Here is a 22179-nt window from a genome sequence, read left to right as displayed (position 1 = left end):
GCGGCACTACAAAAGGAAACGGTTAATCCGCCAGTCGAGTGCGTGATTGGCCCGATCGAATATAGTGCGGCCGTCTGTCATATCGGGTGAATTAGCATTTCATCTATGTCTCCTACCAGGCCGACCTTCCAAAGCCTATCCAATCCACCGGAGTTTGCGCATAAGATCGCATAAATACGCGATCGACACTTTTCTTGTCACACCTCCCGCATTTTTTTTAGATAACTGCTCGACCTTGATGCTCGACGGTGTGGCCTTGTGGCCTTGTTATGTGTGTTTGCTGTTATTTTGCTCCTCTTTCTCCTGTAAACACTTACACTGGGTAGCGTGTAGAGTGTGGTAGCAGGAGGGAAAAAAGGAAACTATTTGCAACATAAAATGTACGTTACGATCACTACTTACCGAGTGGTGCGCACTGCTGGGTTGGGTGCCCTAGAAATGGACACACACACACGCACACTCCAAATGATGGCGTATGGGGTTAAGATGCACGGTGCGTTTTGGGGCTTGTAAATGCGTTTGCGTTGATCGTGACTGCCGTAACCTCATCTTGCTGATCTGATGCTGGGAACGGTTGTTGGATGGAGAGTGTTTCTAGGAGGTTATAGCCACTTTCAATCTGCGTAACCACTCTTATCGCCTTGGTGATGTTAGGGTGACACCTGGGTCAAGCTAGCGCCAGTTGACCCAGAGAAGCTTGACGCAATTGTCTAGAAGTTATGGCAGGCGAAAAATGCGGTACGTAATGAACTTGTTTTCTAGGTGAAATCAACCCTTAGTGGGAAATACTACGATGAAAAAGCTTTTGTAGGTATTTATTTTACACCTTTTTATTTACTGTTTACTCTTTTGTTTACTGTTGTAGTTACATTTATTCAGTTTTCATAAGTTTATTAATTTTTATTTTACTTTTTTTTGTTGCAACCTTTTCGGTTTTCGTGACGATTAGAGCTTTGCTCTTATTTAAATCTCTTTCTTTTCGTTTACAAATGTGTGTGGTTGCTTATGTGTAACTATTTTGATATTTCAGTAATTTTGTTGATCTCTTCAAATTATCTTGAGCGCTTATTTGTTGTCTTAATTCTTGCTTGTCATAGTTTTGATAATTATATACTTTCATGTTAATTCATGTCATTTGTCATTTTCTGTTACACTTTGGCATTATTATACTTTTGGAAAATCTCTCTAAATATTTTTATTTCAAACTTTACTAACTGCACAGCTTCAGTGTCTTTAATCGTTACTCTACGATCATTATCTTAGCGATTGTTCGAATATTTTTGATCGAAGGGTTTAAAAGTTGACACTTTATTCTATCACATGAATTTTTATCGAATGTCTTTTAGAATATATTATAAAACGCACATGCTGTCCGTTGCAAGACATGCAAGTGAATTCAGCCCGGACCACGCACTCTGCCGTCAGAATACTATGCTCACCGTTCGTTCGTTCAGTGTTCAGACGCCTTAATTGCTTATCCTTCGACAGTAGATTAAACTACCGTCACTCAACGATCACTCGCACAAACCAACCTCTGCGTACGATGATAAGTGGATCGGTGACCTCAGCTATGAGCATTAATGTTGAACACTGTGGGCATTTTGTGTTCTGTTTTGTTGTTATTGCTCTTTTCTTTGGCCGGGCAAACAGTTTGGTGCACCCTTGCACGTAGTCTTCAATCAATTCCCTTGCAGATCGGATGTGGTTCGCAAAGCAACGTACATACCCGTAGCACACCTTCGTTTAAAGGCAGCATGAGGAGTATGGGCGGACGGATCATGCCGGATCGATCGATCGATCGAAAATTAATATTACGATTTAAGTACAATTTAGATTTGCGTGCATTCTCGCCGGGCTTGGTCGGCTAGTGTTCGCTCCGCGTTGGTATGATTTGTGAATGGAATTCTTTTTGCACGTTACCATCGATTGAACGTATGCCCCAGTTGTGATTTTATTAATATCTAACACACACACACACCTCTTTCTGTTGAATGTGTCGATTGGTCGATGGTTTGGCGGCTGATAACTGGCTACTGATTAGCATTCCCGACCTAAGACGTGAACAAAAGTCTCTTGCGCCCCTCCTAACGGGGTGGTAGTTTGCAATTCTTCGAATGCGGGAGTAAAGCATCGATTATTAAGCTGACCTTCCAACAACCGTCGAGGGCTGTTAACCTTCGAGGAAACAGAGTCTGTGTGTTGGAGTGTTGTTGTTCACACACAGGAAACTCACGGTACGAGCAAACCATTACATTGTTGCTTTCGGGCAGCCTAAGGGGTCGACGACTACGTCATCGGGGTGGCGACCGCATGGTTAAAGGTCTACCTGTCTAGCACCTAGAACAATGTACGCTCATGGGGTAGCTGGCAAAGGAATTGGCGCATTCGATTTTAGAGCGATTTGTACCGGTCAGATCTGATCGACAGTGGGCGCAGTGTTTTGGCGCGATAACTGTATCACGGCATGATTCACGATGGGTGGTCACAGTTCTGATTGGCTTGGTTTTGTCCGGTGGGCGAGCGAATGCAAATCATATGCGAGCGTGTATTTTGAAGTATTGGCAATGAGCAAGGACCTTAACATTCCAGTGTGAGTAAACGATTCGTTCATACAGGACGGCGTGAAGTTAATTTCGATTACCCATTCCAGCTAGAATTTTGAGGCAAAATAGCTAACGTTTAATTATGTTTTTCAAATGACCTTTTGATTGGGACATGAATTTGCTAATAGTCTTCCACCTTTTCCAGCCCTCCATTTTGCCGCGCTATTCCTCTTTGCCTTGTCTCCGTACTACAGTAATTGAAGTTTTAAAAAAATGACTCATTTCCAGCTCGTATTATGCGTCAATCGGTGAACGTTTTTTCGCGCACCCAGCTCCGACCCCGGGGGTATTTCGTGAATACTACGCCACCCTCATTACGCTCGCTTAAGGACACGTTTCGATCAGTGAAGCAATTAATCACAATTGATCCTTTGCTTACCGTGCGAAAGCAAACAGACAGACATTGTTGTCCATTTCGTTGGCTTGTCTGTTTCGAACTACAATATCCGTTTTGTATTCGGACAATACGTACGGGTTCCGATTGAATCGCGAGTTCGATTGCTTGCACTGATCGATATAGAGCAGGCAACCAGGACTACATACTTTTTGCTTCTTTGTGTTTCGTATTTGCTGAAGGTATTATCGTGTGCTGAACCATTCCCTCTTAGTTGGAGTTTAAAATCACCGCTCGTAATTATCGAGCCACGGCTGAGGTTTGGCTAAATACTGCGGGCGTCTCGTATTGTACGCCGGGCTCCTTTTTTTTGCCATCCGTGTACAAGACACAGAAACGTTCTGAATAAATAATTACTCTCACTTTGGTGCGTACAAGGATCAGGCCCCCGGGGAGGGTGGGTGCGTCAGGGGTTTGGGTGGCATAATTAACTTTATGGAGTGCCCTCGGAATTTTTACGCCCGTTTTCGCCCCCTCAGTCACGTCCAGAAGAAGTGGTGGAGGTAGAGCTTGGGTTTATGAGTGCTGTGTTTAAGAGTTATGCAGTTACGAGAAAGGTAGATGCATTTGGTTTTTCGGCATTGCCGCTGAAACGCGGAATACGCGAGCGCTCGCGCCCGCTACGATACTTTTGCGACTGGTTGATGTTTTGCTACGTGTAAATAATAAATTATCTCCCGCTCCGGTTTGTGCATTGCGTGGAAATTGCTGCTAATTGTGCGCTTGTTCTCGGGTCTGTAAAAGGTGCATGAATTATGAAATGAAACTGCGTAGTAAAGACGGGCACAGCTCGTACGGCGCGAGAAGGAATGGTATAGAATTTATTGGATGTTTGGGAAAAGATAGAGGAAGTACAAGCATACTCAAACCAATTATACGTTTGTCTGTTTTTGTGAGGTGAAGCAGAAATTTGTCATATTTTCCCATCGCTTAGTCTAAAAAAAAAGCAGAGTTATTTATGGTGAGGAGCAAATTTGTCTTCCTCATTACAATAAATACATAAGGTAGGGTAACAATTTCGGTTAAATATCAGTTAAATTTTTAGGTAAAGGCTCGCATTGATAAAACACGGCAGAACATAAAAACAGTATGAAAATTTGCTGTGTTTTTAAATAATTAATGGTTTAAAATATTTGGAGGCTTGATAACAACCCTTCATAGAAATTTCGTAGACATATTTGACGTATCTATCTGTCCTTGAATCCATTGGTACAGTCGTCCATGGTTCCAGATTCTTCAAAATATCCTTGAAAACAATAAAACATTGTTTTCTCCACTAAACGACTTCGGTTAGGTCACACCGGCCATCTTATGGCATAATGAGGAGTCAGTGCTCATTAAGGAGAAACGAATACGGATAGGATTTGATCCTAGGTTCTGTAATATGACATGAAGATGTAAAAATAGCAGAGAACTTGACAACTGTGTTCGTCGATCGATATAGAAGGCCCAACCTAATGTGCTAGATTCTTTTACTTCTGTCAATCCTTTACGTGCCGTCAACGCTGACAGTTTCTTGTTATCTCACAACATCTCTTGAAACAATTACATTTCGTGTAATTAATACTAATAATTTTCATTAAACCTCTGCAATTACAGGCAACTATGGCAGGGAAGTTGCTTCGCGACACTGCGTCTAATATACTTCTAGTCATAATTTTCAATCTATCCACCTATCGAGGGTTGCCCAACCTAAGCCCAACAAATTGTTTTAGAACGGGAATACAAGAAAAAAAAAACCCAACAAAAACAGCTGCGATAAGGAAGTATCGCTTAACATTCTTCGACGAAAACACATTCACCGCTTGCTGTCAAGTTTGAGATTGATTGGTGGCGAACATTTCATCCCATGCATCCATATTCAACTTTAATCATCGATTACATCAAATTAACCCAGCGCTTTGAAAACGTATGTCTTTTTTTTTCTTCTTTACTGTTTCTTCTCAATCTCCAATCTCTGCCTATCACGGACAAGGTCGGTGTGTCGTCAAGCACAAGATTGGCTCCGATTTCAGGTTATTAAAATGCTCTAAAACGAACCTTAATGTTCATTGCGTGCCAGTAAACAGTCAGTCAAGCGGTCAAGAATGCCGTTTTGCCGTTCGACGACGACGATCGGCGGTAAATCCGGGCAAGTACCGTTCGGACAGGTCTTCGGTTGCGTACGGCACAGTCGCAGGATATCTAGCAGTGGTCCTAATAGGGCGGTGGTAATGTTGACCGGCCCACTGCAACGACTTGTTGACATTGCTGGCCCGTACTCTTAAGCCCTCGTGCCCGTAAAACCGAGCCCTCACGGTGGTTGATCGCTGGTGCACCGGAATACGCACCAGGGTTTTTTTTGCTCTCCCGTGGAGGACCCTCAATCGTCCAGCTACCGAAATGGAGGGGGGGTTCGAGGCGTTTTTGGGTGTTTGGTTGATTTTGAAAGTTGAAACCTCCTCCCAGCCACGCTTGGTGGTGTTACAGCAACTTCGAGCACTTATCCGGGGTGTTTCGACTTTTGCATCCTGCAACACCTGTCACAGCGCACGAGGTGGCCTTGTCGGTGGCATGATTATCAGTCATGGAAACGAGTTCCCCGGGTGTTGGGGTCCTGTCCTGACGATCTTATTTACGACTGTACGACAAATGCAGAGACCATGATTTCGAGATCCCGCAACATCAACGCGATACACTTCCTTTTATCGGATCGCCAACAGATCCTTCTCTCTCTCTCTCTCTCTCTCTCTCTCTCTCTCTCTGCACTTATCTCTCTATTGTGCTCTCGAGTGGGCTTGTTTTGTTTTTGGGGAATGATGATGGTGTGGTTTTTTTCGGTAAAAGTTGTCACACCAGAGCACCATAATTGCCTCCAAACTGTTGAAGGCCGACTAAGGTGCTGGGGTTTTGGTAGGGTTGCGCCAACCGCGATGTGTGGCTATGGTGTTCGTGTTGTGAGAACTGCACCGTAGCTAGTGCCATGTTTTGAGGGATTATGACGAATGATGAAATTGTTTGGCGTGGGGACACAACTCGCCAGGCCTTCAGCAGGCATTTTTATCTGAAACTGATTCTCAGAATCTACATTTCTTTCACAAGTGTTTATGTCTAACACTATCGAGATTAGGATGTCGAGTGGTTGTTTATCTCTGACCAGCAAAACCCAAGATGCAGGCAGCAAGTATTTCTTGCACAACAATTTCTCATGAGTCACTCCTGATCCTAGTGGGGTTGTGAGAAAACAGAAACACATTCACGAGATCTCGAACAATGTTCGAAAAGGAGTCTCGAGAGCTGATAGAGAACGAGCGTAAAATTAATTCCACAAACTTCCCTCGCCACACTACAGTTGCTTGACGACTGGAAAATATCCGAGGTACCGACACATTCTGACATTGACTTTCGCAATCTCTTGGCATTGTCCCTGAGTATGTTTATGAGCATGCATGTAGATAGGTAGATAGGACCCAGGTTTTTTATTGCGTTTAAAAAATAAAACTACCGAATTCCGTATCCAAACAGTAGATTGTGCTCAGCACAGCAATCAAAGCAAGAATTCAGAATTAATTTGGCGAAACCACAGAGCAACCCTCACTCACCAGGTTGCCAACATCCATCAGCGTGCCGAAAAGTGCTTCTAGATATAATGCTGTTCTCTTTTTTGATTGGTGCTTTTCATTGTTAAAAGCAGGTGCTCCGATTGTTTCGTGCCACCTGAGTAGCTCCCGACGACTTCCGCCTCAGTTGCTCGTTGAATTGGCAGAAAATTGAAAGGGGCGTACGTAATAGAGACCGGGAACGTTCCGATCTCTTGACATTTCGATCCGGTCGGCTATATTGGTGTGGCGGCGGTAGAATCTCACGCGATTATGATCACTGTCGTGTTTGCCGTGGACCACACCTCGACCTCGGCCGAGGACAAAGAACGCCCGTGTAGGTTAGCTCTTCATCGCTAGGCTCGGGTGAGCTTTAAGCGTCTCCGATGAGACGTGAGACTTCAATTATGATTAATACGCTCAGTCGCGGTACAGTTGTTGAAGCTGAGAAGTTGTGTGTGAGGAGGTTTTTTTTCTTGTTATAATTGCGTACAAAGCAACTCCCGGAAGGGCGTGCAAAGTTGATAGAAGTCTTCTGGGTACCGTTAGTAAAGCCTTCTAAATCGTTTATCTTAACGTCAACAGCGTCTGGGTGTACAGCATTTTGACAGATTCGTTCGGAACGAGACGGTGTTGTCTAAAGACAAGCAACGCAATATTTTCCTTCCCAAAAAAACGATGTCATACATCTTTCCGGGAAGTTTTTACTATTCCCGTAAGGTCACCCCTGTAGCAAAAATCAAACGTTAGATAGCTCCTTTTGTATGCGAAAATTTACGTACGGTTTGGCATAATGAGACGAGGGTCTGACAGCTGTTCCTTCCGGCAAATGGTTGCTTTCCTTGTCATAGGGCGAATGGAACCCCTTCCAGTGGACGATCCAGGACACGGTGATTGTGCTGACTAGACAGTTCGAAATGTCCAATTATAGGACGTGGAAGTCATCATGGGCACGTCTGGGGAAGTATAGGTGCACAGAGAAGAAATGTCATAACCAATGTTTGCTCATTAAACCCACGTTTCCGGTTTTATGGTGTGCCACTTTGTTGAGTTTATAAACGGGATTAAAGGGTTTTCGTTTGTGTGGGCTCATCATCTTGGCAAGTCATTTGAAGATATTTTATTTTGGATAATTAAAAAGGGCAAACTTAATTGATTAACGAAATACTTCTTTTGATAGTATCCAATTAGTTATGTAGCAAACATAGAAAATGATGCCTTTTGTGCCCGTCGTTTTCCTGTGACAAAGCTGAGATCAAAAAAAAAAACCAGCGATAATCAATCTCATAAATGGAAAAACAAATGTTCGAAGCCAATGTAAACAAAACCACTTTCGACAGTCTTCTCCAAACGATTTTAGCGTATCAATTTTTAATTGCCCATAAAAAAATGCTCACCAAAACACACAAAATGTGTAGCAAGCATACCTAATACAGGGAGATTTTATCGCTTGCAGCATACCAAATTCGATCGAGCGAGATGTCTTCATTGCTTCACTCGCGTCGTACACAAATCGTTTTGTGAAGTTTGTATGTGTGTGCTGATGGTGCTGTCTGTCTGTTTGACAGATGAACATCAAAAGCACCATCTCAAAGTGAGCCTTATATTACTAACCGTAGCCCTGACGATGTTCGTTTGTCTACTAAGTTTAATCGATATCACTTGATCGCGATGCGTGACAAATCAATTAGTGACGAACTGATGGATCGCGCCCGATCGTTTGCAAAGGGTTTCTGGTGTGAAAGGGCTGTAAAAGGTTTGGAGCAAGATTGAGTCAACCTAGTGGAAATAAAGGAGTACTCAGTGTTTGAATTCGGATGATTTCTTACAAACCATAAATGATCATGGGGTGTCGCTATTTCACTAAAGATCTTTATCGCCATCCGATCGAAGTTGTTGTGTCCTTTTGCTTTTGGGCGTCTGTTTGTTTGAGCGGATATCATTTGAATACCACCTGCCTGCTGGACCAAGAGGTAGTCAATTTAATCATGGCTGCTTAAATTAATGGTGTTGGCTGGATTTTAATCGATTACGGTAGAGAAAGGAAGTTCAACCCCGGTCGTTGGGTGTTCGGGTTCAGGTGTTCTAATCATTTGTGACCTTCATGGCTACCAGTCGGTAGAAGTATTCTATCGTGCTGCTGGAGCATTTTCTGTTGCGATCTAGAAGTTTTAATACCACAGTAATTATAACAAAGCACCACATTGAACATGCATCATATTGATGGAAATTTTCTGTAATCCATTTTGGACGATTTGTATCCATCATGACGGAAGCCAATCAATCGTCTCAGCCCTATAGACAACAATCATATGTTCATATTGCAAAAAAAAAAAAATGTGCCCAGATTTTCACGGCCCTCTTTCACATCACACGTTCAATACGGATTTCTTTTGATCGGCTGCATCATGTCACGGTCATAATTGGCAAACAGATTAGCAACTTCCAAAAACGAGCCTGTGCCTGACAACAATCATCTCGCTCCCGGACGCATGTACTAAGCAGCAAATGGACCAACCCCGCAGCCGACCAGCGAAACAATGTTGTCCCTGCTGTGTGTGTGTGTGTTGTACGTATGCGGGAAAACGCTTAAAACTTCGTGAGAAACCGGAGGCCTACATCCGGACGGTGGTAATCTTATGCAATTGGTCAGTGCCGTGACGACGGCCACCGGATGACGGATCGGATATCACAATAAAGCCCGCACAATAAGGGGCTGCCGGCGAAAGTAATTTGTGTACGACGCGTTTTTAACGACGTTTCATAAGAAAAGCGAGCAGCGATCATACGTCGATTGTAAAGCCATTTGCGTGTCTCGCTTCTTTTGCTACTGCGGCTTTTGCTACTTATCGAGTGAAAGGGAGCGATATCTTCAAATGTGTAACGGCTGTGGTGTGTTTTGCTTTGAATGAAATTTCTTGCGGTCTACGATGACCCTGACTATCATCGTTCGTGTGCTACACAGAGCCTACCCGTAGCTCGTAGCACCGTTGTCACTGATAGTGCAAAAAACTGACAACACAGCTGCTATCCGCTTGCGAGTGCATCGAGCTGCAGGTGTACGGTGTTAGCGCTCTTGTTAGCAGGCGAACAGGCGTCTTTGTAGGGCCAAAGGAAACGAAAGACAACAAAAATGGCGCCCATAGTACCGGTAGCCCATGATTACTCTAATTAAGGTGATGTCGTGAGCTGAGATTAATCTAATCAGCGACACGTTTTTTTTTCTACTCCGTTCTCAGATGGAAAACATATGTTCATACTCGTCATATAAGATCTAGTGCTCGTGCTCGGGCACTATTGGGTGAACCCTACCCCCCAGCTCCACCACCACAGATGCATTGTTTGGCTGGGTGTTTCTTTAAAGGGGTGGGAAGAGGTCGTTTAGAATGAATGGAGCGATGTGGCGTGAGAAGTGTAGCTGTAGATTTGCAACATTTGCTCGTCTATGGAACATGTCGCCATTTCGTACGTATTGTTTGAGTTGTGCATTGATGGCGTGCCGCCAGTGGCCGGGTGTTTGCAGGTCGAATGTGGAACAGCTGCACGGCACACGATAAGCTCGTCTAAATTAAAGGCGAAACAGTAGGCGAAATACCATTCGGTCCGTTCCAGAATTGGGTGTATCAGTGCAGAATTGTTCTACTATCGCTGATGAGCTGTTTCGCCACGAACACAAAGGCTTTAGTCGAAGCATTGCTTTTCATTGGGGTAGCTGGTGATAAATGGTGTCGTTTGAAATTAACCCAATTGATGAAACGAGTTCCATTTGCAACGATCCACGTGTTTTGTTCTGTGAGTAGTTCTGCAAAAGTATGAAAACTTGAAATGTAGTTTAGTTTTTGAGATCGATTATTTCTTGAGTTTATTTATAGAGGAGTCTCTTTTCGATTATTAGAGGTTTTCGCCTCTCTTTTTAAGATTGATGATTTGTTAATATTTTCAACAACAAAATTGTAAAACTTGTATGATGCTTGAGATCTCATCCTATAATTGTTGTTTTATATCCAATTATCTTCTTGCCTTAACGAAACAAACCGGTATATTGAATGGCTTGCTAGACTTACGGTTAGCACATACTTGGATAGTCAGTCCCCACTACGGTCCGGATGGGACTTGAGCCCCGGTCCTGCCGTTTGAAGATCGGCGCCGCTCATGCTTACGCCACTGGACCACCAACCGTCCATAGATATTATTGTACTTTAATGCTTCTAACCGAGTAATTACCTTTGAATTTCTGACTAAAATAGATGTTGCTATTTAAGAAATACAGCCTGTGCGTCATGATGATAAAAAACAACATCTATTTCAATAGTTTGCCTGGCCGGACATGGCGTTCAATTCTTTTACACCAAAAACATAAATTTATTACCATACTCGTTGAAAATGCTCACAGTAAAATGGAACTTTTCCTTCATTCGGTTCATATTAATTTATTACCACATATTGCTGCTCAGTATGGTACATTTTTCGTAACATTCTTAATTCAATAGACACGATATAAATGAATAAACCTCCCCATATCACTACCTATCAAACGCACGAACACTAACCCTTTAAATGTGATTTTCCTCTTTTCCGCACCGCATAGTTTACGTAAAAGAAAAACGATACCCCCTTCAGTTGTCTGGCCGGCGTGTTATGCTTTCGGAAGGCGGGACGGGAATGTTCCTACATAATATGCGTGCAGAATATTACCACACACACGCGCGCACAATCGCGGCTGAAGCAACTCAACCCACTTAAGCAAAACCGAGGCCCAGTGCATCGGAAGGCGGATGTTATAAAATATGTTAAATTAAATTTGGAATTTTGAGCTGGAAATTAAGCTGTTGAGACAGAAACATAATCATTTCCATCAGATCAAAACCTCAAGCAAGGGAATTTCACCCGAAACCAGCCGTGAAACATAAAGCGGTGCTTCATCAGTGAGGAAAACAGAAAACGGTGAAGAAAACGAAATCCGTTGAAGGAAAAGCACGCATCCATTCAATGTTTGACCGTGCTCCGTTACGAAAAAAAAAGACTCATATCAAGGGGATGTCCCTGAGGAGAGCGAAGGGAAGGTGGACGGCTGGAAAATGGCCAGGGTGTCCCCCTTGCAGCCTAACACACGGAATTGCTCGGCGACGGAGCGCGAGGGTGCGTGTTGCATCGAGTCTAGCACGGTCCGGACCAATACCTTCACTTCGGCCTGGTCCGGTTTGGTTGTGCGGAATGCAAGGTCGGTTCAGTTCCGCTGACTTCTTGGCAGTTTTGGAGGGTTGGTGTCTTGTTTCTGGTTCAACTTTTTTGTGTGTGTTGCACACTGCCGCAGAACGACAAGTGTGGCATTTGAGTGGGCCGCAGTGTTGGCTCCGCAGTTGCCGATTTGTTTAACGACAAACAACGATTGCCTTTAAGGCGAAAATTAACGTCTTTGACCACCTGCCCAGAGGTAGGTGGTTAGATTTTTATTTTTATTTTCCGCATCACTCGAACCGAACGTTCCGTCCAGTGTCTGCATTTCGATCTGAAAATAATTCATTCGTGCCGTGGTGAACCGATTTGGAAATCGGCCGCGCGACGCACCATTTTTCCTACCCAGGTTTTTGTTCGCTGCTCAAAATCGTGAGTTTAATCAAAGCGCAAGCATTGACGGGAGGTTGGCAAAGCAAGCACAAAGCGCGATCGAACTGTGCACCGGTTCGATACAGAATATTGGAGTTCAATCGATCATGCGTTGGAAAATTTCGCCCTCACGACTAGCGTCTGCGAGCGATCGAGAATTGAAGATATGCTGCAATAGGTGATTGAATCTCTTTATGCACAGTGTAAATGAAGGTGTCGTAGATGGTTGAGAGGCCATTATCAGGTGGTTACGATCATTGCAGAAATTAGCAAAAGGAACCTTTACGGACTACATAAAAGCCGTACATAAATGAGCTTTTTCGCTGAGTGCACGATTTGTGAAGTAATGGTGTTTTTATTGCTTTTTAGTATAGATTTTGCACCTGCCATATGTGCAGTGTAACGTGCGTGTTTGCATCTTGGAAAAAGCAGCAGCGGCTACAAAAAAAAAAAAAAAAAAAAACTGTCATTAATATGATCTGCCGTTTGCCGAAACCTGTGGCTAATTACGGACCGAACCTCGCGCTCGGCGTATCGGCATCCTGTCCGCCCGGTGCTGGCGGTGTGATTGTAAACATGCACGCTAGAAGCAAATCGGTGAGAACGGTTATTAGCACCACCAACACAGCGGATAAAGCTTTTCGAGCGAGATCGTTTATTGGCAATTAGAAACAGAAAGACTTCACTGCCTTGCTCACACAAATTTTTACTACGTTTGCAGCTGGGTGGGTGGGAATGTCCCGAAAGTGCGCCCCGAAGGTGTCTCGCTGGGTGAAGTCGTGCGTTTGTCGAACGAAAAGTGGAAAAAAAATGCTAAAGCTTTAATTAGTGTTGGCAGAATGGAAACGCACGTTTTGCTCGATCGCCTCAAGAGTGAGAGCGTTCCGTTAGGTAGGTGGTAAGGTATCTTAGGCGTACAAGTAGCTCACTCAGTATGTACAGTATGTTTGTATGTTGTTATGCATGTAGAGAAAGGAACGAAAGGAATAGTTTGAAGCGTAAGAAAATTAACTGTTTACTGTTATTACCTTTATGAAGGGATTTGGTACAAACAGCAAACATAGTAAATTTATAGACACATTTGGACGGGGTTTGAAATTTAATTAGATCATGCTTTTCTGAGTAAAAAACTTGTAGACGAGTGATTGAGGTACTTTATTACAGGAGCTCGAGCGGTTGTCGAAGTGTGATCGCTTTAAAATTAAGCTTTTATGAGATAAATCCTGATTCATACATCTGACTGTAGCGAACTTAATGCAGTTTTTAAACGTTGTTTTCTTTTTGGCCTTTTTTTGGCTCACTGTTTTGGACATGACTAGGTCACCGTTACCGAGAATGGCGATCCAGGGGTGGAATTCCTCCACCCACGGCAGCAACTGATCTCTGGCAAGACCGGCTTGATCCTGCCAGCATACTTCGGTACGCTTTAAGCAGAACGGGTTGCTTTAAGAGGTCTTGCTGCCTGGTGGAGCTCAGCACACTCCCCAACCATAGTAACCTTCTTCCTTCGCTCCGCTCCGAAAGCAAAGCCCATAATGTGTGTGATATGATGCTGAAGTTTTCTAGTTTGTAGGTCTGGAGCATCTAGCAGACGTTTCTTCCCAAGAGCTATGTTTATCCGATTTTTTAGTAAAGGTAGTTCGGACTGTACTAAGCTGAGTAGATTTTATCATCAGGATTCCGATGACTCTTTGCAGCTACTCCATTTGATTGTGATGATGGAGGAAGTCAATTGAAGGTTATTGTACTAGAAGATTCCAAAGCTTTAGCTCTCCATCATAGCTAAAACTCTCACTAAGTTCTTGAACCACCTAGTTGGATCCAAACAAAAACAGTCACTAATAAGGCTCGTAACACTTTTTTATACTTCATTTTCACTAAACACTTATACTATAAAAACACAGTTTTAATACTAATACGATACAAGTTTCACTTTCATGCACTTTTGACTTTTGTTTTGCTTTTTAAACAATTGAATTTTTCAAAAAGCACCATCATCACTTTAACGTTTGAAATTAATATTTTTCATCATTATAAAACACTTCAAAGCTACCCTTTTTCGTATGTTTGCCGGAGTTCATTTCACGGTACAGCAGCAGAATGATTGTGCTAGCAAATGTGAGAACCACTGAAATGTAAACAAAAACGAAACGAAAGAATTCATAAACAGCTGTATGGTACACCGCTGGCCAATCTACACTCACGCGTGGCAAAGATGAAGGCAAAGATGCCAAACTGTCTCTCGCCCGTGCCCGCCTCGAACAGCATCCAATCGATGTGTGCATGGCCAAGAAAGCCCGTCGCTGCTACCAGAAAGCACAGAAACGGTAGCAAATATTTTGCCTTTTCGCGCCAAATGCCCCAGAAAAAGGCTCCACCGATGACGAGATAAATGATCGACAGTATCACAACGAGAGTAATTTCCAGGTTGTACGCTGCAAAATGAAAAGTTAATAAAATTTTTAGTTTTCTTCGTGCAGTTAAGGCAGAAAAAAAGCTCAATTTATTTTACTTCACGCTCACCACTGTTCTCGGAAAAGCAGGGACTGCTTTGATCGGAAAAGCTTAACGAACGGCCGGCCATAGTGAGCAGGTACAGGCTGCAAACCGTCGTACCGGCACCGGCCAGGTACGCGATTAGCTTTTTCTCCTCGTACGAAATGTGCACCCAGGTCGGAACTTGCAAGGGCCGCATTCTGATGGGGACTGATTGGGGTTTTGCAGTATTTTTTTATTATTACGATGACCAGCATCGCGGTAAAACGTGCCAAGCGGAGTTTGATTGTGAGGTTATCATACGGTCCGAGCGAGCGAGCTTATCAATTTGAAGCTGTGGTTTGTTGACGGAACACTGGGTGTTGAGTCAGACTAAACACATTGCTAGTGTACGCGAGAGAGATTTGTGCAAAATTACATTGATTTTACGTCACTCTGAGCGAGAGCGAAAACAAATCAAATCAAATCAAGAAATGTTATTGTTTTGGAAAAAATAAAGGGAATTCCCGATGTTACAATAGTTGTTACAAACCCGATGTTACAAACTTCAAACAAAACTGTCATCAAAAATCACTGAGCAGAAATTTCAATAAATTTCTTTTCGGGCTTTCACTGAAAACTGCAACCAATTTGCATTTTGTGTATGCAAATCTAAATCGAGAAAGTAAATGTTAATAGAAAGTGCATCTAAATTTGGCATCATACTGCGAATGACAAATTTCGGGCGCAATTGCGCAATGATGCATCGTACAGTTGGTCTGGTCGTAAAATCACGCCACAATCCCGTTGCGAGAAATTAGTTTTTACGACTTCAACATTCAACTGGATCTACCGGAATAGGAGGACAATCACTTAAACTAGTTTAGCACACGCGGTAAGAGTGTGACCACGCTCCTAATGCAGCCATAAAACGACAAAACGGAATCTATCCAACATTTTACGACACTTGGCCACCGAAACAAACCATTAAGTTTGGCATAAGAGATCGCTACGTTTGGGTGTTTTGCAGTATGTGTGTGTGTGTGTGTTTTTTTTCTCTTTCTCTCTCTCCAAGATTATCTCACACCAGCCTTTAAGGGTCGTAATCAAAAGATGCGATCAAACTTTGGCACATAGTGATTGATAATGAAGTAGTTTAATTGGACTGCGACTACTGCGACAGAGAAAACGAAGAAAAAGATGCAGCCACCTCATATCGCACACCTTAAAACCAACTAGCGGACAGGCTCCGTGACAGGTTCAATGCTGTTGGGATGAATTCATGGCTTCAATTTAGCAGTCAATCGAGCCAGTACACCTATCGATGTATGATTTACGACGCACCACCCAAGAACGTACGGCCACATGGATGCACACCCCAAAAATAATAAAAGGGAAGAAACGAGAAAGAATTCGCCCCATATTCAAACCTTTGGATGTATTTTTTTTTTTTGGAAGGTTGACACATGAATGGCCGCTCCTTGGCGCGATTGATTTACGATCTCGGCCGGTCAAGTACGAGTCACTCATGACTACCTCCAGGCAGGGCTGGCTGGCCCACTAGCCCGCTCTAATTGTTGATGTTATAATGAAGTTTGGGGGTCTCCCTGAGAGGAGTTGTCATTTTTTTCGAAACCATTCATAGATGTTATTAAAGTGATTAGTCACACATTGTCGGTTTCATATTTTTACGTTGTTTGTTCTGGAGGTTTGACGTCTAGGGGGAGTTTTTTTTGCTCTCTCTATATATTATATTAAAAATCTACACTTTTATGTGATTTATTGCTTCATACTAATGACTATTGTCTTCGATATAGAGACATTAGGGTTGCTGCTGAAAATGTGAACCACAAGTGAAGGTATCTCTATCGTTTCGCAGCCTTATATTGCTCAAGTGATCAGAGCGTGTTTTTTTTTTGGCCGAGCTGTTCCTGGTTCAATTCACAATGTAACGATCGGTGGCACATTCCACGCCACGGTTATACCCATAAAAACTGCCCGCTGACGATCGATCGGTTGGGCGAGCTGATTTGCAAATCGTTATGACTTTCGCTTACGCACGCACACACACACACACAGTCGCTGCGATGCTCAACGCTGCCCAAAATGGAACCACTGACTGTCCTCGTCCTCCATTTAGGGGTGTTTTAGATTAATCAAAATTTTTCCTACATTCTTTCCTCGAGCTGGAGAGAAATTGGAACACACACAAACTGTCTCTCTTATCCAATGTGTAGCACGCAAAACGAAGAGTAAGCAAATTCGTGACATAATAAAGCACTGATTACATACTCCGTTACACGTCGGCCGCCGCCAATGATAGAGACAATGTTCGATTTTGCAACGATCATTCACCGGGTGCTTGCCGGTTCGATCGGGTTGATCGGTAATCGGTTTGAAGAAGAATAACCGTTCGGAAAACTGCTCCAACCAGCGCCAACGAAGGGAGGAAAAACATCAAACCGGGTAAAAGAAAAGCAGAAGCACGTAAGCTATCAACCATGCGAGACATATTAGTAGCACGGCAGTCTGGGCCTGCCAGTAGGGCCAGTCGTCAAAGCAGTTGGTGATGTACCTGCAGTGGTCGCACGTCTGTTCCGGATCTTCGCCGAATGGTCAATGATGCATGGCAAGTGGGTCGAATGGGGTGGTGGGTGGACTGGCGAAGGAAAGGGTGGGATGTGGCGCTCGGTATGTTAAGGTCACTTGGGCCGTCTACCGTTTTCTGTTGGAGACCAGCGGAGTGCCGCCTGTAAGGACGCAAGACAGTTAGCGTTCGATCGGATGATATCGATATCGAGACCGGAACGCACTGCAGGGTGCACTTGAAAACTTTATAAAAAGCGATGAAAAAGGGTGGCTGAAAACGGTTCCTTTTGATGCGTTTGTGTGTGTGTGCGTATAATATGTGCTGGTATCTGATGCAGCACGGTACCGCATTAGTGGACTAGGTCACGCGTGAAAGATATTTATTGATTCTGAAGGTTTAGTTTTGTAGAAATTTCTTTTAAAGGGTGGATTTCTTTCCTTCTCTTTCTGGTGTTTACAACTAGCAAAAGAAGGGTGGTTATGCTAAAAATAACACGAAACATATTATGAAGATAACGTTCCGTTTGATTAATTTTAAAATTTAACTCTTTATATTTTGTTTTAAAAACTGCTTGTTTTTTCCAACAGCACCCTTGAAGAACTGCTTGATAATTGTATGATCTACTAAGTCACCCCGGTCCATCGAATGACTTACTTTACTTTTTGGTACCACGCTGTTGATAGCCAGTTTTCACTTATAATAACATTACATAATTTTTTTAAAGGTTTTCTTCAGATTATTCGACAAGATTCTATCTATTCTCTCGAAGAACACATTGGGATTTGAAAAATGGGATATCCACTGGGATTTGAAAATCCCAATGTGTAACTACACATTGGGATTTTCTATTTAAAAGCATTACTTTATTACAATTTTATAATACGACCAAGAAATCAAAGATACAAATATTGTGATTTGATTAGATTGTTCGGATAATTTTTCTTATTTATTTTGTTATTGTTTATTAATTTAATCTATCATGCCTTACAAGATAACTGTCCAAGGAAGAATTGGCGCAGTACCATTATACCTGATTAAGCCATGACCTGCGATAAGATAGATTTGAGCTTTTTACTCAAACCAAACTAACAGTAGAAATATTTTTTATTCAATTCTCTGCTAGAATTTCTACTAAAATCTTTCTGAATTATTTTAATCTTAACGAGAGTCTTTTGATCACTGAAGACAAGCAGCATAGTTTATAATTTTTCTTGTTGCTTAAACTTACTTTCTGTTACGTTATCATTTGCTAATAAGATTGGGTCAATCTTGTTAACGTTTATCCATTATGCCACACAAAAAACGAAATAAACGTATCCGTTACACACCACCCTGTGTGGCAGCGGAAACAGTTGCCACTCAGTGCAACACATTGCACGATCTAATCAAATCACACTTTCTAATTCTACCTCAACCTTGTCATAAAATTGATTTTCGATTGCACGAACGACGACGGCAAGAATCGCCACAAGCCCGTTCTACACTCCATTTTTCAGTCCATTGATCATAATTTCCCTTCATACGCACATAACCACGAACAACAAATGCTCGGTACGCGTGCCACACCACACTGCGGATGTGGATTAAACGCGCGTGTGCCACACACTTCTACGGGCCACATTCTACCCGGTGTCCCATGTCCGGGGTCCGTGCCCCGTATGGTGTTTCTCGAATGCGTTGCCGCATTGGTCAAAAATTCTTGCGAGCAAATTTCGAAAACCATACAAAAAGGCCAACAAATAACTTTAAGTCAACAAGCGCACCGATTAGGTAGGAAGTGTCCGTGTGGCTACCGTGTTGGGCGGGGCGGGAAACGATCACCCTTTTCGGTACAAAGTATGGTACCGACACAGCCCACTAAGCTATCTTACGGTGGTACTGTTACGGTTCGTCGAGAATTCGAATGCAAACATCCACACAGGCTGCGGGGTAGTACACGGGCGTAGCTATACTGTGGCGCATACTTGTGGTCAGCACCCGACGATCGTGCTGCAGTTGTTGCTTGGGTGCAATCTACCTCGGGATTGACGGACGGATAGGCGGCCCCACCCGGCACAGCACACCCTTTCGACGACGTGCCAATAAAAGTTCCATTAGCGTACGTGATATACGGCGACGGATCGGCTTAATTAAGGCAATGACCCTGCGAGGGCGCACGCGCCTCCGCCCGTCGATGGCGGTGGTCCATCGATTTGTAGCCGAACCGTCGATCGATGGTGATGATTTTTTTTTAGGGCCCGCCAATAATCAGCTTGTAATTTGGGCGCGTGATAGACGGTGAGAACGTTCACGGTGCCTATCTCCTTCCGCCCTTTTTTATGGTGTGAATATGAGAATCGTGACAGTTAATGAAGTCGGCAGGGAACTTCGACTGTCAAGCGAAGGTAATTGTGACGAAATGTGTGCGGCTGTACGACGTGAATCAAACAGATTTTGACATTCAAAGATTCAATTTTATGAAACTTGCTGGCTAATACGAATCGAATTTGTAAGGAGACAAAGCGTGACTGGTTGATTTCCAATAGTTCTTAATCATCCTGTGCTATGATTGGGCGTACACGTTCTTTTAGAAGAGATCATAACAAGTTTTCGATAAAATGCTAATCTTTTGGCGCATTGGAAAAGAAGGTACTTACCCAACCCAAAGCTATCCAACAAAAAGCACTTGGGCACGATTTAATTGCCAACTAAAGAATCTCTTAATATGCTTCATGACCACGTTAAAAGTAAACTTTATTTAGCTGCTCCTGTTCAATGATCGACGGTAAGTACTAGAATTCTGACGGAAGCGAATAGCACATTCTATTTGTGTGCTGTAAAAAGTGTTATTATTTATCTTAATTAAAATCCTGAACCGGGGAAACGATTGGATTTAGATTAGAGCAATGTTTACAGCTCTGCTTCGAGGAAACCAATTTCATTTGATGTGTAGCAGCACCACATACTTGTCGGTACACACATTTACACCACGTGCGCCCATCCGTTCCATCCATCCATCCATCCGCACCAAACGAGCTTACATGCTCGGTGGATGCCAAAAGCAATAACGCGACGTGTTGCACGATATATCCGATTGCTCGAGCAACACGCGTTTACATGGTAAAGCAATTTCGGCTCCGGCTAAGTTCAATCGCAAGTACCGTTCTTTGGGCTTTCGCGGGGGTAAAAACTGTGGACAAATGGAAGTAAAACATTACAGAAGAAAAATAAATGACGCGTTATGTTTTTTGTTTTTCTACTTGTTTTAGAATGAAGTTGTACGCAGAGTATTGTTTTGGACGATTCATCAAAAGTTGATACTGCTCGGTTGATTCTAAAACTATCTGATTTGGGTCTCAACAGTTCTCTTATCCTCTTCAGCTTGAATCTCTACAACTAATGTTATATCGTTTCTCTTCCTGGTGTGACTGTAATTTCCTTATTTTATGTCCGTAACCCATAATATTTCCCAAGTGTCTCACTCATTCATAAGTATCTCGAGGTTTAGTTTTCAAGAACATCGAAGTCTGGCATGACTGTGTACTCACCTTTCGCTCTCATGTCGATTCCGCCGTTATAACGCGCCTTGAAGGGCTTAAAAAACAACCTCTCTTGGTCGAGACTGGAATAATGTTCAGATGTTTGTTTTCCTACAGGAAGAATTCACATTGATCGTGTTGAGCAGATCCTTGCCCAGGCTCGTGTTTCGTAAATACCTCCGTGATCATTTCCCTTAATTCAGATGTTGCACCTAGGGCCTAGAAACGTTGAAAACTCGTCACACAATTGCTCAATGAAGCTTGTATTTCAGTCTTTCTCTTGATCTGCACTGACCCTCCCGATGTGCTCTGTGTGATTTCTTTGTATACCTTCACTCATTTACACTGTTCTCATTCGCCATAAATATCTCTTCATCACGTAATGAAGTCGGCAGAAGCAATAAGGATTGTTCTGCCTCTAGTTCGCGATATAATTTGTGTAGAGTAAGAACAGAAAAACTTATTTCCAATTTTCTAAAATATAGCATGATGATTTATTGAACCAACAATAATGTTTCAGCAGTGACAACTGCTAATAAGCAATTAAAAGAGAAAATCTTATGTTTCGTGTCATGCATCTATGACGACATCAACCACAGTGACACGCTGCCAACATCGAAAAGGGTCTCCTTCATATGGTGTGTGGTAAACGACCCTCCTCAAGCCCTACCAATCTGCGCCAACAGCGCCGTTAATAGAACAGTATCGAATATCATCGTGCGTAAGGTCTGTTTGTTTTTTCGAAAGGTCTTCCACTAATTTCTCCACCACTACACGTAGGCACCCCGTTTTCTTCGATGCCAGGAATCGAATTGTGCCACCGTCACCGCTGTCATCGTGTGTCATAGCTGAACTTGTGGAACTCGTGTAACGCCCCTTCATCTGGTGGTGGCAGGCAGGAAAAAGGTTATACAGTTCGGTTCCGTCCACAGTACAAACAACCACGGTCGCTAGAAGTCGATAAGATTTCTAGTCTCGTACGCCGACCGGGGCCAGGAAAAACTGAACCACCCCACCACGCGTACTTTGCGTGTCCGGGCGACTTTCCACGTTCACCAAGCCTCACATTGGGTAATTGATCTGTCATCGGACAGAAATTCGGTTTGCAGGCTAATAAAGTCGGCCCGTTTGCTAGCCCTGTGATGAACATGGGGTGTATGATAAGTAGGCCCGCTACGAAGGTACCGCCGGCGTCAAACGTTTCTCGAGCCCTGCGAAGCGAGTTCCATTTATCTGAACGATGTCTGACCCATTATTTTAGAGCAAAGCTACTCTTTGGCCACAGCTAGCGAAGACAAAACCGAACGGCATGGACTTTTACCGCACGGAGTTCGTGTTCGTGGGGCCTCGATGCGACAGTGTCGTGAGGCAAAAATGAAGTGACATCGTTTCTAGCCGCCTGGTCACCATGTCG

At 43.2% G+C, this 22179-nt stretch overlaps 2 protein-coding genes across 5 annotated transcripts in view; both read right to left on the bottom strand.

The window, feature by feature from the left end:
- The window catches only part of LOC126562107 (slit homolog 1 protein), a 335492-nt gene that overhangs the window by 246557 nt on the left and 66756 nt on the right, over positions 1–22179 (bottom strand). The window lies entirely within an intron of this gene.
- Positions 14188–14912, bottom strand: LOC126563151 (uncharacterized). The gene is made up of 3 exons (XM_050219776.1): positions 14706–14912; positions 14387–14617; positions 14188–14310 (listed from the first exon to the last, which is right to left on the bottom strand). Exons 1-3 carry the CDS (start codon positions 14875–14877, stop codon positions 14198–14200), a joined length of 516 nt encoding a protein of 171 aa, XP_050075733.1. The 5' UTR covers positions 14878–14912; the 3' UTR covers positions 14188–14197.

The sequence above is a fragment of the Anopheles maculipalpis genome, chromosome 3RL, assembly GCF_943734695.1.
Source record: "Anopheles maculipalpis chromosome 3RL, idAnoMacuDA_375_x, whole genome shotgun sequence".
Lineage (NCBI taxonomy): Eukaryota > Metazoa > Arthropoda > Insecta > Diptera > Culicidae > Anopheles > Anopheles maculipalpis.
Note: the sequence above shows the minus strand (reverse complement) of the source record. Positions and strands in the feature narration are given on the sequence as shown.

Excerpts from the sequence above, each read along its gene's own strand:
- LOC126563151 (XM_050219776.1), bottom strand. The coding sequence starts at position 14,877 with ATGCGGCCCTTGCAAGTTCCGACCTGGGTGCACATTTCGTACGAGGAG. Across the intron at positions 14,618-14,705 it reads CTGCTTTTCCGAGAACAGTG|CGTACAACCTGGAAATTACT; the intron begins GTGAGCGTGAAG and ends TTCATTTTGCAG. Across the intron at positions 14,311-14,386 it reads TGCCTTCATCTTTGCCACGC|TGGTTCTCACATTTGCTAGC; the intron begins GTGAGTGTAGAT and ends TTTACATTTCAG.